The 15,308-nt window shown below is 39.8% G+C and overlaps 1 protein-coding gene across 1 annotated transcript in view; it reads right to left on the bottom strand.

The window, feature by feature from the left end:
* LOC117512413 (rho-related GTP-binding protein RhoA-D-like) overlaps positions 1-15,308 on the bottom strand; it is a 49,424-nt gene that overhangs the window by 17,503 nt on the left and 16,613 nt on the right. Inside the window, exon 2 of the mRNA XM_034172465.1 lies at positions 5,523-5,678. Coding sequence (XP_034028356.1) covers positions 5,523-5,678 — 156 coding nt within the window. The remainder of the gene's footprint in view (positions 1-5,522; positions 5,679-15,308) is intronic.

Below are 15,308 nucleotides of genomic sequence, written 5' to 3'. Positions count from 1 at the left end.
GGAAATAAGAGTAATAATAACAAGAATAATATCCTCTGTTTTGTGGGATTAAGTGCACGGCTCCAAAGAGCTGCACAGATTTTGGTCGGAATTAATACCTTCAGAGCAAATTGCCATTTTAAATCAAATGACACCTCTTTCCAAACGTTATAATACAAACAATAAACCACAACTGACCAAACCCGGGTTTTTTTCCCCCCCAAAATGAGACATCCTGCATTTTTTATTTATTACATCCTGACGTGCAGCACAGCCAGCTGAGCTCAGTTCAGGGTCTATGGGGTTACATTTGTGTCAATATCTGACAGGAAATACTTTGGAAAAAACTGCAGTTTTTGTTTATTTCTATTTATGTCCAGAGATCTAAGATGCACCATGCACATCAAGGATCCAGTGATCATGTACAGATTGTATTGATTTTTATTTATGTTCAGAGATCAAGGATCCAGTGACCAATTTCATATTTATTTACGTTCGGACTCAATGTTATTGTTGACATGTTGACATAAAAAAAAAAAACCTGTAATGCCTACTTTTAGTACACAGAAAATTCACAAGAGATACTGTTTTGGGAATCGACAAAGAAATGGATCAATAAGCAGAATCAATATTTACAATCTTATCAATGCCCATCCCTAATCATATTGCATCGTGAGGAACTGAATCGCAATCAAATACATATCAAATTGCATCAAATTGGGAGCAGGAGTGAATCATATCGTCATGTATTGTATCGCTGGCGCTGTATTGAGGGGCGCATTGAATCGTTGTCAGTGATGAGATTCATATACCTACTGCGTAGCTGACCTACTCCAAATAAGGCTTAGTAAACATCCGATCTCAGCAGGAGCTGTGGCACATGCTACAATGTACAATCATAGCATCGTGTCAGATTATACACAGCAGCCCAAAGTGCCATTTTGTAGATAAATCTTCAAGCTGTTGCAAAGTCTCAGCTAAATGGCCGTGGAATCAGAACAAATTCCTGACTTTTCCTACAAATGCTGATAACTGGATAAAAATACCCCTGTTTTTGGTGCAGCCTCATCCTGCCTAAGGGTGGTTACAGTATGTTAGCAGCCCATCTGGACTTTCTTAAACATGTCACACTACTTAAGTCTTGCCAGGTTTTTCTTGTTGGCAGACAAAATACTACACTGACAAGACAGGGTGGCAACACTGCCTGTTGAGAGGTTTAGTATGAGCATGTCATTTTGTGTGATTTATGTAGAATTACTACATCTTCTGACAGAGTGATCAAACTCAACTGTTGTCCACATACTACCTGCTGCTTTGGAAACCTCACAATAACATGTAGTGCCTTTCGTCCAAGCCCACAGTCTCCTTTTAGGCTTTGTCGATACAAGACTGATTAATGTCACTCACATCTTAGTTGTGCACGTTTGTTGTGTTGTAGCCTGAAGCAGTAAAGAAAACACCCTGGTTGACACAGTTACTTTACAGTAATAAAGTGGGAGCCGGCTTAAGCTTAACAGTGAAAATTCATTTATTAAAAACAAGCAACACGCTCTGACAGGCTCTGATGAAGACCACCTGGAAGAAGAAAAAGTTGTAGATCCTGAACTGGCTGCTTGAAGTTTGCTCCAAAATAGAGCAGGTTCCCATTCAAATCCATGTTAAAATGCACAACTTTAGAGCAGAAATAAACATGTTCACAGCATAGTACAAAAGAAAAAGGTCTCTAGAGATAGTACCCCCACTTAATTTTTTTTTCAGTTGCTGAGCTGATCACCTGTGACTCTTCAATGTTGATAGCTCAGAGGCTGCTCGATGTGGCCGCAAGCTGTTGTAAAGGCCATGTATGAACGTTTGATCTTTTTATTACAAATACCTGCCACAATATGGCTTGTTGTGTGATGAAATGTCCTAATGGATCATCTAAAACGTTTGTGCCGTAATATTCTTATTTAATGTTTTATGCTCACTGTGCTGGCACTTTTAGCAGCATTCAGTACCCTCTTAGGTCCCGCTAATGCACCATTAATAAAGTAAGCGACTCCTCAATTTTAATGTCCACACCAAGGCAAGTAGTTGTGAGAATCATCGCAGTCCCCAAAAATATGATTTAATAAACACCCGAAATGAGGTTAGCATGTCAACCTTGCTGGTTCAGACTCAAGATAGGGGTATGTTCAGGCTTTTTTTGTCTCACACACACTGAGAAACTCACTCCACTTCTTTATGAGGGGTTGACCGATTATCGCCACAGATATTCAGTATTTTTGCAGTTATCAGTATCAGCCATTTTTAAACGCCGATCTGCCAATATGACAAACCAGTGCCACTGCAGGACTCTGTGCTGAGTTTCAGTTCAAACTTGTAAAAAGGAAAAAAAAAAAAAATCCTTCATTAAATAATCCAGAAGTGACAGTGTTCATAACGGGTGTTACCTTTAGAAAAGGGTTTGTGTTTCCTCAGAGGAGGAGAAGAAAACATGGCATATCTTTTAGGGATGGGACGATATGCTTTCCCCCCCGATTCGACTCTCACGATACTTCGGGTGCCGAGTCTATTTAAATTGCGATTTTTACGATTGCCGATTTTTGCGATTCTTAGTTTAGCTTTCTTAATACTAGCGAAAAAGTTGTATAATGATGTCTACAAATTATATCAGGAGGCATATTTCCCCAAAAAATACACATCACATGTGAATCTGTTAACATTTATTTAGCAGCTTATTTAACTGTTCTGCTCAGTCAGTGCTGCAATAAAACAAATTTCACGTCAGACAGAGCACCTGAAAACTCAAACGTGAGTCCAACTTAACTTGAATTTGAAAAGTGCTCTTTTAAAACTCTAGACGTCAAAAGTAGTAAATAAAATGTGTAATACACAAACAAAAATAGTTACTTTAGCAGCTTATTTAACTGCTCAGCCAGTGCTGTAAAAAATAAAATAAAATAAAAATTCACAAAGAGAGCACCTGAACCTGAGCACCTGAAAATTCAAATGTGAGCCTTTAACTTTACTAAACTTGAAATGCAAATTTGAGGCACTGCTGTTTCAGAGAAATACTTTCTGGAAGGTATCACGTACCTCGGCTCCAGCGTGTGTAGCATGTTCCTAAAACCCTTATTTTCCACAACACTATAAGGTCACAGGTCTTTGAAAATAAAGTCCGCATTTTGCTTTTTCAGAACTGCTGGGTAGATTGGAAAATGCTGCTTTCAGTGTTTGCGGGCTTGATGCTGCAGGACGTTTGGCTGGAAGCTCTGCATTTACTTCAGGATTTTGCCTTGCTAGGTTTGTTGTATTTCTGCAGTACACAACGTATGCATTACAGATTTTACAAATAACTTTCAACATGTCCAGTTCTGCTTTTCCCTTCAAAGCAAAAAAAATCCAAAATGTGCCCACACTTTAGATTTAAAATGTGATGGTGGGGATTTTATCCTCGTGCCATGTAGTGAGTTGTCCGCCATTCTCCGCTTTCAATTTAAGTTTTTTTTCCCCACCGCGGACGGATGTGACGTCACATTGCCAGAGTTGAAGAAAAGCATTTCACCCTCTGCTGGAGAAAAGCGGTAACTTTCACAAACCCGGCTGATAAACGTAGTCTAAAATGAAGCATTCAAATTTTGAAAAATCGGTCACTGTAAAACAAAAAAATTGCGATACTTATGTGAATCGATTTTTTTCTCCCACCCCTAATATCTCTGAAGCCAAGGAACGAGAGGGGAAAGGAGGGAGAGGAGAAGAGGGGGTTCACTCATTTTCCACATTAAAACAAGTTAGTTTTCACAGAACTGTTATTAGCATGTGATCCTTGTGTGAACAGCAAACTTTAGCTCTTAACGCTTCATAAAGCAGTGGATTAACTTGACGATCCATCTCATCTGACAGTCTCACTTTGGAAAACAAAAAGTGCATGAAAAATTATGATTCGGTCAGTTTTTCACTTAGGTTTTATCCTTCTTTTAAAGGTTTGACATTGAAATCAATCCAGGTTCAGCTCTCATAGGTGTGATTGGTAAAGGACACACACACACACACACACACAAAAAAATCATCAAGAAAATATACAGCACACCTACCATGATGCTGGGGACACACTGATATTATTTAAAGACATTTAATAAAATACAGTGCAAGCAGTGCACATTGAATTGACTGTCAGCTATCAGTGGTATTGGCACAAGTTTATCCAGGAGTTAGCAAGACCTCATTGATGACATTCTTTTGGAAATTACGGATATGGCAAGGAAAGGGGTTGATGTGGGTTCCAGCACATAAGTATCCCAACAAATGAGAAGGTGGATTGGTTGGTCAAAAAAAGCTGTGACAACAACAACAACAACAAAAAAAAAAAATCAATATCAATCTTTCCTAAGCAGAGGGCAAGTGTATTATCTGGAGGGAAATTAACTTACAATGGCAAAAATGCTGGGAGCAGGAGACTAAGGGTAGGCATTTATTTTCAAGAGCTACGAGAGTGACAGATTCAGTAAATAGTTGTAGAAGAACCCGGTGGAAAAAAAAGGATGAAGTACTCTCTTCCTCAGAAAGCATCAGGACGGACTGTGTTTGGAATGTCGACATCCGGAGACCATGCAGCATGTCCTCATGTATTGTAATAAATATTACAGAGGGTGTGTTTAAATATATCTTAACGAGCAATTTTGGACTGAGTGTGTCTGCTCGGATCACACCAACTGAAAAAAAGCTCTTCCCAGAAGGGTAGGGTGGTGTTTGTCACTCGTTTCTTTTATTTGCTCCTACTTTTGTAGTTATGACTCAGACCGTGTGCACTGACCTGCCCCCCCGCCCCCCCCCCAAAAAATGAAATACATCCTGATAAACATTTAAAGAAAGTTTTGTATTCAGAGTTTGCCATTCTAATTTTTTTTTTTAACTGCAAGGAAATATTGTTTCAAGTACTGGTATCTGCCTCCAAACCTTATCAATAATCAGTATCAGGCTCTTAAACAGCCTTCAGTCTACCCCTGCTTTTTATCCATTTATGGGTTCGTCGTGACACAGCCAGTCAGCACTGCCAACATGGCGACACCCAAATACGAGCTTCATATCTATTCTTCTTCGTCTAAAAAATAAAAAAAAACCTTCAGGTGACGTCACACAGCATCTGTCCAGGATATACAGAGTGTATGATTAAAAATAATTTCCTGACCAGACTATTCTTATTTCATAGTCGAGTCTCTTTGTTACAGTCAGCTCTATCTTACAGAGTCAAAACATATGCTGGGTGATTCTGAATTTCTACACTTCAGGAAACAGGAATAGGAAGCAGGACATGAGTCATTTAAGGAGAGAGGGGTCGTAGTGCTGAACAGAGTTACTGCTGACCCATTTCCTGTTGTTGAGTTGCAAACATGGTGCTATACAAAAAAAGAGGTTTTCTTATAATACCCACAGATCACGTGTCTGTAAGCCATCACTGATAGGTTTTCAATACTGTAGTAACTCTTCAAGTTTTCTGAGTTAATCTGGCAGTTGTAAAGAATGTCATTATCATGTAAGCAGAAACTGAAAATACAAAGTACCTGTTTGCCATCAACTTCAATGTCCGCAATGTAGTTCTCAAACACAGTTGGCACGTAGACTTCTGGGAACTGATCCTTACTGAAGACGATGAGTAGACATGTCTTCCCACACGCCCCATCTCCCACGATCACCAACTTCTTCCTGATGGCTGCCATCTACACACAAAACAGTTCGATCAGGGCTTTAATCTTAGGCTTAAAAAAAAATAACACAGAGGAGGCTTACTGCATTCCTGGGAAACAATTTAAAGCAGAAGACTAAGAGCAAAAAAGAGGCAATCTGAGCCTGCTGTGGAGCCGCACCCTTTTCCTTTTCGTGTGCCATGTCCTGTGTGAGAGGTAAAAAACAAGGTCAGACAGAGGGTTTGGTGCTGGCCTAAAGAGGCAGTGGGAGTGAAGCACACCAAAGGAGCAGCACCTGCTTTGGAGGTAGTGCTCCACATACTGCTGCACACACGACTTTACATGAGACAGTCAAGTGATTTACAGCTCTCACTGGTTCTGGTTAACACCTCTGCACTGCGCAATATTTTTCCATTTTCGTTCCTTACATCCCTGAAAGGTGCATGTCAGTGTGTGAATCACAGCTTGTTTGAGAGAGATATGACCTCACAAACACATCACAAGTGTGCACACAGATCGATAGTCTCTCACAATCTGACAAAAATGGAGGAGGTAGGTGAAGAAACGTACTGGCTGCCTGCCAACAATGACCAGATCTCAAACTACCAACATAAACCTCTGCATGGTGTCCCCCTTAGAACACGTTCAATAAAATGCAGTGAAGTGCATTAAGCAATTATTTTTCCACACACATTTATCAACAATTCTAAATTAAATTACAGTAATCTATCCCAGATGGTTAAGCAAGAAATTTGTAAGTATGACTGGGTAATGTGCAATGACAGTACACAAAACATATCTTGTATAAATAAAAAAGCATTTTTTTCCTGTTTTAGAATAAAAAAAAAGTTCTGAGTGGCACACTGGGTACTTGGACAATTTGATAGCTTGTATTTACTAATGATAATAAAGATCGCAAGTAACACTGTGATAACTGATTAATCAAATTAATTTCTTGATTAGGTGCTAGGATCATAAATAAGGAAAGAAAAAAAAAAGTGAAGTATTTCAATGCGTGCTTTCCAGAGCCCAAGATGACCCCTTCAAATGTCTTGTTCTGTCCACAACCCAAAGATATTCCGTTTACTGCTAGATAAAAGTAATGCAGCTAGCTTGGGGTTGACTTGGGGTTGCCACAGGTAACCTGCATGTTTATTTGGCACAATATTTACAACAGATTCCCTTCACTGCCCGACATGACATAGTACACACTGCTGGACAATATTCCAAAACAACAAACAGCCCATTCTTAAGTGGTCACCTGTCTTTACAAAATTCATAATTTACACTGCATTCATCCTTTTAGGGAATAGGGTGGTGGCCAAGCAGTTCAGTGTGCTTGATTCCCGTGCAGAAGGTTCCCAGTTCAAGACAATTCCTTCCCATTCTCCATGTAATGTATAGCTGCGTCAAGAATGGCATTTGGGGTAAAACTTGTGTTAGATCGACCTTGGATCTGCTGTGGTGACCTCAAGCAAAATGAGGGACAAGCGAAAGGGATTTACTTTACTACTTTATCCCCTTTGGGAAATTTACAGTCAGATATAAAGTCTTACCAAAATAAAATTAATGCAACAGCTTTTTTCATTCAAATAAAAAGGAATGTAGTACATAAAACTGCTTATTAATCTGGACTTTAATAATTTAGCCTTAATACATTACACGCTCCTTACAAAGCCTTGAAACACACTATGGAAATTGTCACATTTATGTAATCAATAACACTGACATGTTGCCCCAGCCCTAAAAGAATGTCTTGGGTGAAAAACTGTCAAACTTTTTTTGTTTTGTTTTGTTTTTTTAATAAACAGAATGTGCTTTGTTATTTAAATAAACAGAATGTCCTTTGCAGTGTACAACAGAATCTTGTGATAACTGAATAATTATTTTGAAATAAAGCCGTGGAACCTTTGTCCCCTACAAAGGACAAAAATGCATTGCTGGGTCTCAAGAGGCTGTGTGTGTGTGAGACACGAACCCTAAAATGGCATGCAGGTTCCTGCACTGGAACCAGGTGTCTTAGATGCAATGTCTCAAGGGATTTTTGCAGTTATTGCTTAAAAATAAAGTCACCTTAAAAATAAAAGTGTATCTCACACTATATGTAAATTAGGAAATTAATCTGCAGTTCATATGCGTGTTGAACAGGGGGGGAGGAGAATGCGTATGGATGAGCTATAATCAATTACACCACTACTTGTTGGATAGACATTTTGGTTTCCTGTTTTGGATGAGTTACAAAAGCCCAGATGACAGTTCTTGCCAATAAAAAAAAAAAAAAAAAAAAAAAAAAAAATTCTTTGAAACGTGATTTCTAAGCAATTGACCCAAAATTACTGATCCTTTCAGAAGTGAAACTTTCCCCCTATGAGAACTCGGAGCAAAGTCCAGCTGCACGTACACACACTTTTGATTGAGAACTAACGTGCACCCCTACATTTTTCACAACTGTAACCATGAGAACAAAAAGAAATTGTTCTGTTTGCTTTTCCCTCCCACACATTAAACAAGGCCAGCATGTTGCCATTTTGTCTCCAGAGAAAGCCACCTGTTCTGTGTGAAGGCTGCTGCACCTCCATACATCATCCTGTCACTGCCAGAGGAAGACACACACACGTGACTGGTAGTTACTGTGCAGCTCCAGAAAATTAGGCTAGTGTTGCATATTTTGTTTCATGATAAAATAATGCAGCTATGAGAAGATTATAGCTCTCTCAGCATGTGGTTTAGCTAATGTGACAGTGGTGGCACATAGACAGAATGCACGCATACCCGCTGTGACAATACAAGGACAGGACACGGCAATACAAGGACTTCTCCCTTTAACTAGTGAGCCAATCCTTGTGCACGTTTTGCAGCACTTAAAATTTAACATGAAGATTTACTGATAACACAGTATACCGTTAATCAAATAAACATTCCAAAGAAGCTTTCAATGTGCATTTTTAAAATCATCTTTTAAGAAGGTTCTCATATGTGTAAGCATCCTTCTGGTGATTTCATTGTTTTCTGTGCTGGGTTTGTCCACCTGGCCAGGTTGTGTACAAGTCAAACAGTAAATGCCGTTATCCTATAACTCAAGTTAAAACGGTAAATAATGAGGACAACATGATAAGTTAAACTTTATGTGCCACAGCAAAAAACAAACAACAACAACAACAACAAAAAACAAACAAACAAACACACAAACAAATCCAAGGTGGATCTGCATGTTCAACTGGCACAGGTTTTACGCCGGATGCCCTTCCTGACGCAACTCCACATTACATGGAGAAATGTGGCAGGGGTGGGATTTGAACCTAGAACCTTCTGCATTGAAACCAAGCACATTAACCACTTGGCTACCACCCCTGCAGGCAACTTTATTTCACTAAACTTTACTTAATTCAAATTTAGTTCATAATTACAAACATCTCCAATTGATCTTACATGTACTTTGTCTGCCACTTGCTAAACACTGGACATATGTACCCACCGATGCCTGTCTCTTCTCAGCTCTTTTTTTGTCTCAAATCCAGAGCAGGGTATCTGTCAGTACAGGATCTTAAGCGCATATTTGTCTAAGCTTGCACAGGGCACACTGCAAAGTAAACTGATTATTATTTTTAAATATCACACATCTATTTGACTTGGTGCACCACTGTAGAAGTAAAACTAGAACACAGACTAGGAATGACTAAACAAGATGAATGAAAAATTGCTGACCATTTTTGTCATTACAAATGCATTCATCAACGCAATCAAGGGGCAGCGCGGTGGTGTAGTGGTTAGCACTGTTCCCTCACTGCAAGAAGGTCCTGGGATTGCTTCCCCCACCCCCCGGACTTGTGTACAGTTTGCACTTTCTCCCAGTGTTCGTGTGGTTTCCATCTGGGTGCTTCGGCTTCCTCCTACTTTCAAAGTCCTGCATGTTAAGTGATCTGGAAACTGTAGGTGTGTGAGAGCACATACAATGCATCCGGAAAGTATTCACAGCACTTCATCTTTTCTACATTTGATGTTACAGCATTATTCAAAAATGGAGTAAATTCATATTTTCCCCTGAAATTTGTACTCATAACACCCCAAATGACACCATGTAAAGTTTTTTTTTTAATTTTTAGAAATTTATTAAAAATAGAAACTAAGAATTCAAATGTACAAAATCAAATTGGCAGTATTCACACCCTTTGCTCAATACTTTGTTGAGGCACCTCTGGCAAGAATTACAGCCTCAAGTCTTCTTAAATATGATGTCACAAACTTAGTGTCCCCAACTTTGGGCAGTTTGTCGATTCCTTTTTGCATCACCTCTCAAGGTCCATCAGACTGGATGGGAAGTGTCAGTGCTAGGGATGGGACCGATCCGATACAAACGTAAATCATGTATCAGAAAATACTGATCCAACCCGTGACATTTTCCAATACCGGAGAAGAGCCACTGTGAATCCTCTCAACTGCTGTTTGCTCTCTGCTTGTTTACTGCCGACCAGGAGGAGGAGGGGGGAGGTTTTCTGAAGCTAAGCTGTTTGAGAGAGATCTCTTCCACAGCGTTCTAGCTACGGGAAGCGGCAAAATCTCTGCCCGGCTCTCGACTTCAAATTGTCTGTTCATTGAGCATGGACTTTCCAAAAAAATTAACTGAATGAAATGTTGCTGACAATGTGTGCTAAAAAGTTAGCCACTTCACTGTCCCAAGGCTGTAAAACGCTATGAAAAGCCAGCTCAGCGTGCAGCCGATGAGGAGAAGCCAAACAGATATTCTGGCCGCTGAAAGGGAAAAAGTCTCCATTAAAATCCTGCGCGAGCGTCGCTGATATTTATTTTATAGTTGACAGGCTTTGTGTTTCCCAAAAGTTTGACATTTGCCCAGCACGAAAACAGTGATAGAGAAAAAGAGAGATGGAGGGACAGAGAAACAGACAGAAGGGGAGAGAGAGCTGTCTTTTCTATTCTATCTATTCTTCCACCAAAACATTAAATCTAGGCTTTCATCTTAGATACACCTTCTGGCAAATTGTAGCTCAACTTTCAGGTCTCCTTTTTAAGAAAATCCTCATATAAAAACAACAACAGTAGTAACAATATTAAAGCAAGCAGAGCTCTGGTATCAGATCGGAAAAGTATCTGTATTGGCAGATATCCAAATTCAGGCATCGGAATCGGAAGTGAGAAATTGTGGATCGGTGCATTTCTAGATCTCTCCAGAGATGTTAATTGGATTCAGATCTGGGCTCTGGCTGTGCCACTCAAGGACATTCACAGAGTTGTCCTGAAGCCATTCCTTTGATATCTTGGCTGTGTGCTTAGGCTCATTGTCCTGCTGAAAGATGAACTGTCGCCCCAGTCTGAGATCAAAAGTGCTCTGGAGCAGGTTTTCATCCAGGAAGTCTCTGAACATTGCTGCATTCATCCTTCCCTCAATCCATACTAGTCTTCCCGTTCTTGTCACTGAAAAACATTCCCACAGCATGATGCTGCCACCACCATGCTTCACTGTAGGGAAGGTGAATGGTTTCCTCCCAATATGATGACTGCCATTCACACCAAGGAGTTCAATCACTGTCACTCAGCCATTTTCAGATCTCTCCACAGATTGTCAAACGGAATTGGGCCTGGGCTCTGGCTGGGCCATTCAAGCCACTCCTTTGATATCTTGGCTGTGTGCTTAGTGTCCCCCACAGCATGATGTGGCCACCACCTTGCTTAGGGGAGGTGGATGGTCTAGTGGTTAAGCGCTGGGCTTGAGAACAGAGGATCCTCGGTTCAAATCCTAACCTGACCGGAAAATCACTAAGAGCCCTTGGGCAAGGTCCTTAATCCCATAGTTACTCCCGGTGTATAGTGAGCACCTTGTATTGCAGCACCCTGACATTGGGGTGAATGTGAGGCATTATTTGTGAAACCGCTTTGAGCGTCTGATGCAGATAGAAAAGCGCTATATAAATGCAGTCCATTTATTTACCATTCACTTCTCATAGTTAGAGTCCTTCAGGTGCCTTTTGGCAAACTCCAAGTTGACTGCCATGTGCCTTTGATGAAGGATTGGCTTCTGTCTGGCCACTCTATAATACAGGCGTGATTGGTGTATTGCTGGAGAGATGGTTGTCCTTCTGGAAGGCGCTCTTCACTCCACAGAGGAATGCTGGAGCTCTGAAAGTGGCCATCAGGTTGCTGGTCACTTCCCTGACTAAAGCCCTTCTCCCCCGATCACTCAGTTTAGCAGTGTGGCTAGCTCTAGATAGAGTCCTGGTGGATCTGAAGTTCTTCCATTTATGGATGATGAAGGCCACTGTGCTCACTGGAACCTTCAAAGCAGCAGAAATGTTTCTATACGCTTCCCCAGATTTGCACCTCGAGACAATCCTGTTTCAGACGTCCACAGACAATTCCTTTCTGATTGGATGATCAGTGCAAACAGGATGCACCAGAGCTCAATTTTGAGCTTAATGGTAAAGCCTATGAGTATTTACGTACGTGTGATTTCTTTAAAAATTAATTAGCACCCCCCCACAAATTGTTTTTCTACATTTCGTCATTATAGGGTATTGCGTATAGAACTTAGATGAAAACAATGAATTTCATCCATTTTGGAATAAGGCTGCAACATAAAATGTGGAAAGAGTGAAGCGCTGTGAAAACTTTCCAGATGCACCGTAGCTGTGTTTGCCTATATGTGACCCTGTGATGGACTACCATCCTGTCCAGGGTGTACAACTCCTCTCGCCCTGTGACTGGTGGGATAGGCTCCAGTCCCCCATGATGCTGAATTGGATTAGATGGGTACAGAAAACGAATGAAAGAATGCAATCAATTTCTTTTTTCTACTGTGATATTTACATTGATTCCAGCATCACAAGTTATATTTTAATGCAATATACAAGAAAATGACAATGTGCCAAAGCAATCATTTTTGCCATTATAAAACTTCTGCAGATGGTTCAACAAAAAGGGAAGAAAGTGATGAGTGATATGAGAAAACTTAATTTGTGTAGGAGAAAAGCCCGTGTGTGCAGGTAAAAAAACAAAACAAACAAACAAAAACAGCTTAAGTTGTTCGTCAGCCTCATTTAGCCAAAAAGTGATCATGGTGACTAATGTTCACAGTAAAGATTAAATCTAACATTTTGTATTGTGGAGAGATGACTGCCTGTTACAGTAGACCTTAAAGTTTTGTACAGTTTTCAGGTAACAGTCAACTGAAATCACCCAAAGTCACTATTATGTACAGTTTGGGGCCAGAGTTCCAGGGCACGACTTGTGTACCAAGTGTACCTCGATGGTTTGTCCTCTACTACAACTTAAAATAAAAATCAGTCAGATAGACATGTAAAACTAGGACACTAAAGAGTAACGCTGAGTGAACATTTTAGTTGTTAATTACTTGCACTATAATTTTTTTGTGAAAGAAAAAAAATAAATGTCTTAAAAATGGATCTTTACTTTAAAAGGGTTTTGGGGGGGGTGTCACAACAAAAAATCTGTTCAAAGTTAGGTGGGATCAAAATAGGCCAGAAGTCAATTTTACACAAATGCTGAGCAACAACACTGCGACTGCCAATCTGAGTAAATAGGCAGTGTAATGTCAGTCGGTTGTTTGAACAAACAAAATAATCCAAAATGGCGGAATACGCATCGAAACAGTATAAAATCTATCATAATCTGTATAAATGTAATATGCTTCTCAGATATTTTTTTAATAGTTGGTGAGAAGAAAACACCAATCCAATATTTTCTGCAACCAAATAACACCTTTGAAGTGACTTACAAGACATCTTATGAAGATGTAGCGTGCGCGCCCGGAAGCACCCATCAAATGACAAAGTCAACTGCTTGTTGCAGTCATTTGTAGCTCATGTGAACATGGGGTGGCTTGCACCCATGATTTTCTGAGAGTAAAACAGACTTGTGGTACATTTATTGTACTTTAAATCTTGCAGAAGCTCTCTGACACTACTCACTCCAATGACACTTCCAAGCGAGAGGAAACAAAGACTGATTTAGTGAATCTGGTTTCATTTATCATAAAAATCCATCAATCAAACCATGCCCCAGGATCATCACTAAAATGTTGATACCTGACCAGAATTAGTTCTAAATGGGCCTGAAAACTTACTTGCCACATCAGGCAAGTCAGTGAAATTGTGCACTGTAGTCCAACAGCACCATCCACTCACCACTGTGAAGCTGGTAATCATTACTGTCGAGCCCTGATGTGATAATGTATGGTTTGTGCTGTCAGGTCCCAAGTATTTGGGTAATGATTATGTTTCTAATTTTGTTTCTGCACTCCACCACCATAGAGCCGAAATGATACGATCAAGAAGTTCTTAACTTTTAGCTTTAATTCAAGGAAATTAACAAAAATCTAACAACATCCATGTCAAAATTAGTCACTTTTACAGTCCAACCTTTTTCAGAGAAATGACTGATTGGACAAAGTGATTCTTAATATACAACCCTTGGCAAAAATTATGGAATCACTGGCCTCAGAGGATGTTCATTCAGTTTAATTTTGTAGAAAAAAAAGCAGATCACAGACATGACACAAAACTAAAGTCATTTCAAATCGCAACTTTCTGGCTTTAAGAAACACTAAGAAATCAGGAAAAAAAATTGTGGCAGTCAGTAACGGTTACTTTTTTAGACCATGCAGAGGGAAAACAATATGGACTCACTCAATTCTGAGGAATAAATTATGGAATCACCCTGTAAATTTTCATCCCCAAAACTAACACCTGCATCAAATCAGATCTGCTTGTTAGTGTGCATCTAAAAAGGAGTGATCACACCTTGGAGAGCTGTTGCACCAAGTGGACTGACATGAATCATGGCTCCAACACGAGAGATGTCAATTGAAACAAAGGAGAGGATTATCAAACTCTTAAAAGAGGGTAAATCATCACGCAATGTTGCAAAAGATGTTGGTTGTTCACAGTCAGCTAAGTCTAAACTCTGGGCCAAATACAAACAACATGGGAAGGTTGTTAAAGGCAAACATACTGGTAGACCAAGGAAGACATCAAAGCGTCAAGACAGAAAACTTAAAGCAATATGTCTCAAAAATCGAAAATGCACAACAAAACAAATGAGGAACGAATGGGAGGAAGCTGGAGTCAACGTCTGTGACCGAACTATAAGAAACCACCTAAGAAAATGGGATTTACATACAGAAAAGCTAAATGAAAGCCATCATTAACACCTAAACAGAAAAAAACAAGGTTACAATGGGCTAAGGAAAAGCCATCGTGGACTGTGGATGACTGGAAGAAAGTCATATTCAGTGATGAATCTCGAATCTGCATTGGGCAAGGTGATGATGCTGGAGCTTTTGTTTGGTGCCATTCCAATGAGATTTATAAAGATGACTGCCTGAAGAGAACATGTAAATTTCCACACTTCCACATTTCCACACACACTGATGATATGGGGCTGCATGTCAGGTAAAGGCACTGGAGAGATGGCTGTCATTACATCATCAATAAATGCACAAGTTTACGTTGATATTTTGGACACTTTTCTTATCCCATCAATTGAAAGGATGTTTGGGGATGATGAAATCATTTTTCAAGATGATAATGCATCTTGCCATAGAGCAAAAACTGTGAAAACATTTCTTGCAAAAAGACACATAGGGTCAATGTCATGGCCTGCAAATAGCCCGGATCTTAATCCAGTTGAAAA

Source organism: Thalassophryne amazonica, chromosome 6 (genome assembly GCF_902500255.1).
Source record: "Thalassophryne amazonica chromosome 6, fThaAma1.1, whole genome shotgun sequence".
Lineage (NCBI taxonomy): Eukaryota > Metazoa > Chordata > Actinopteri > Batrachoidiformes > Batrachoididae > Thalassophryne > Thalassophryne amazonica.
Note: the sequence above shows the minus strand (reverse complement) of the source record. Positions and strands in the feature narration are given on the sequence as shown.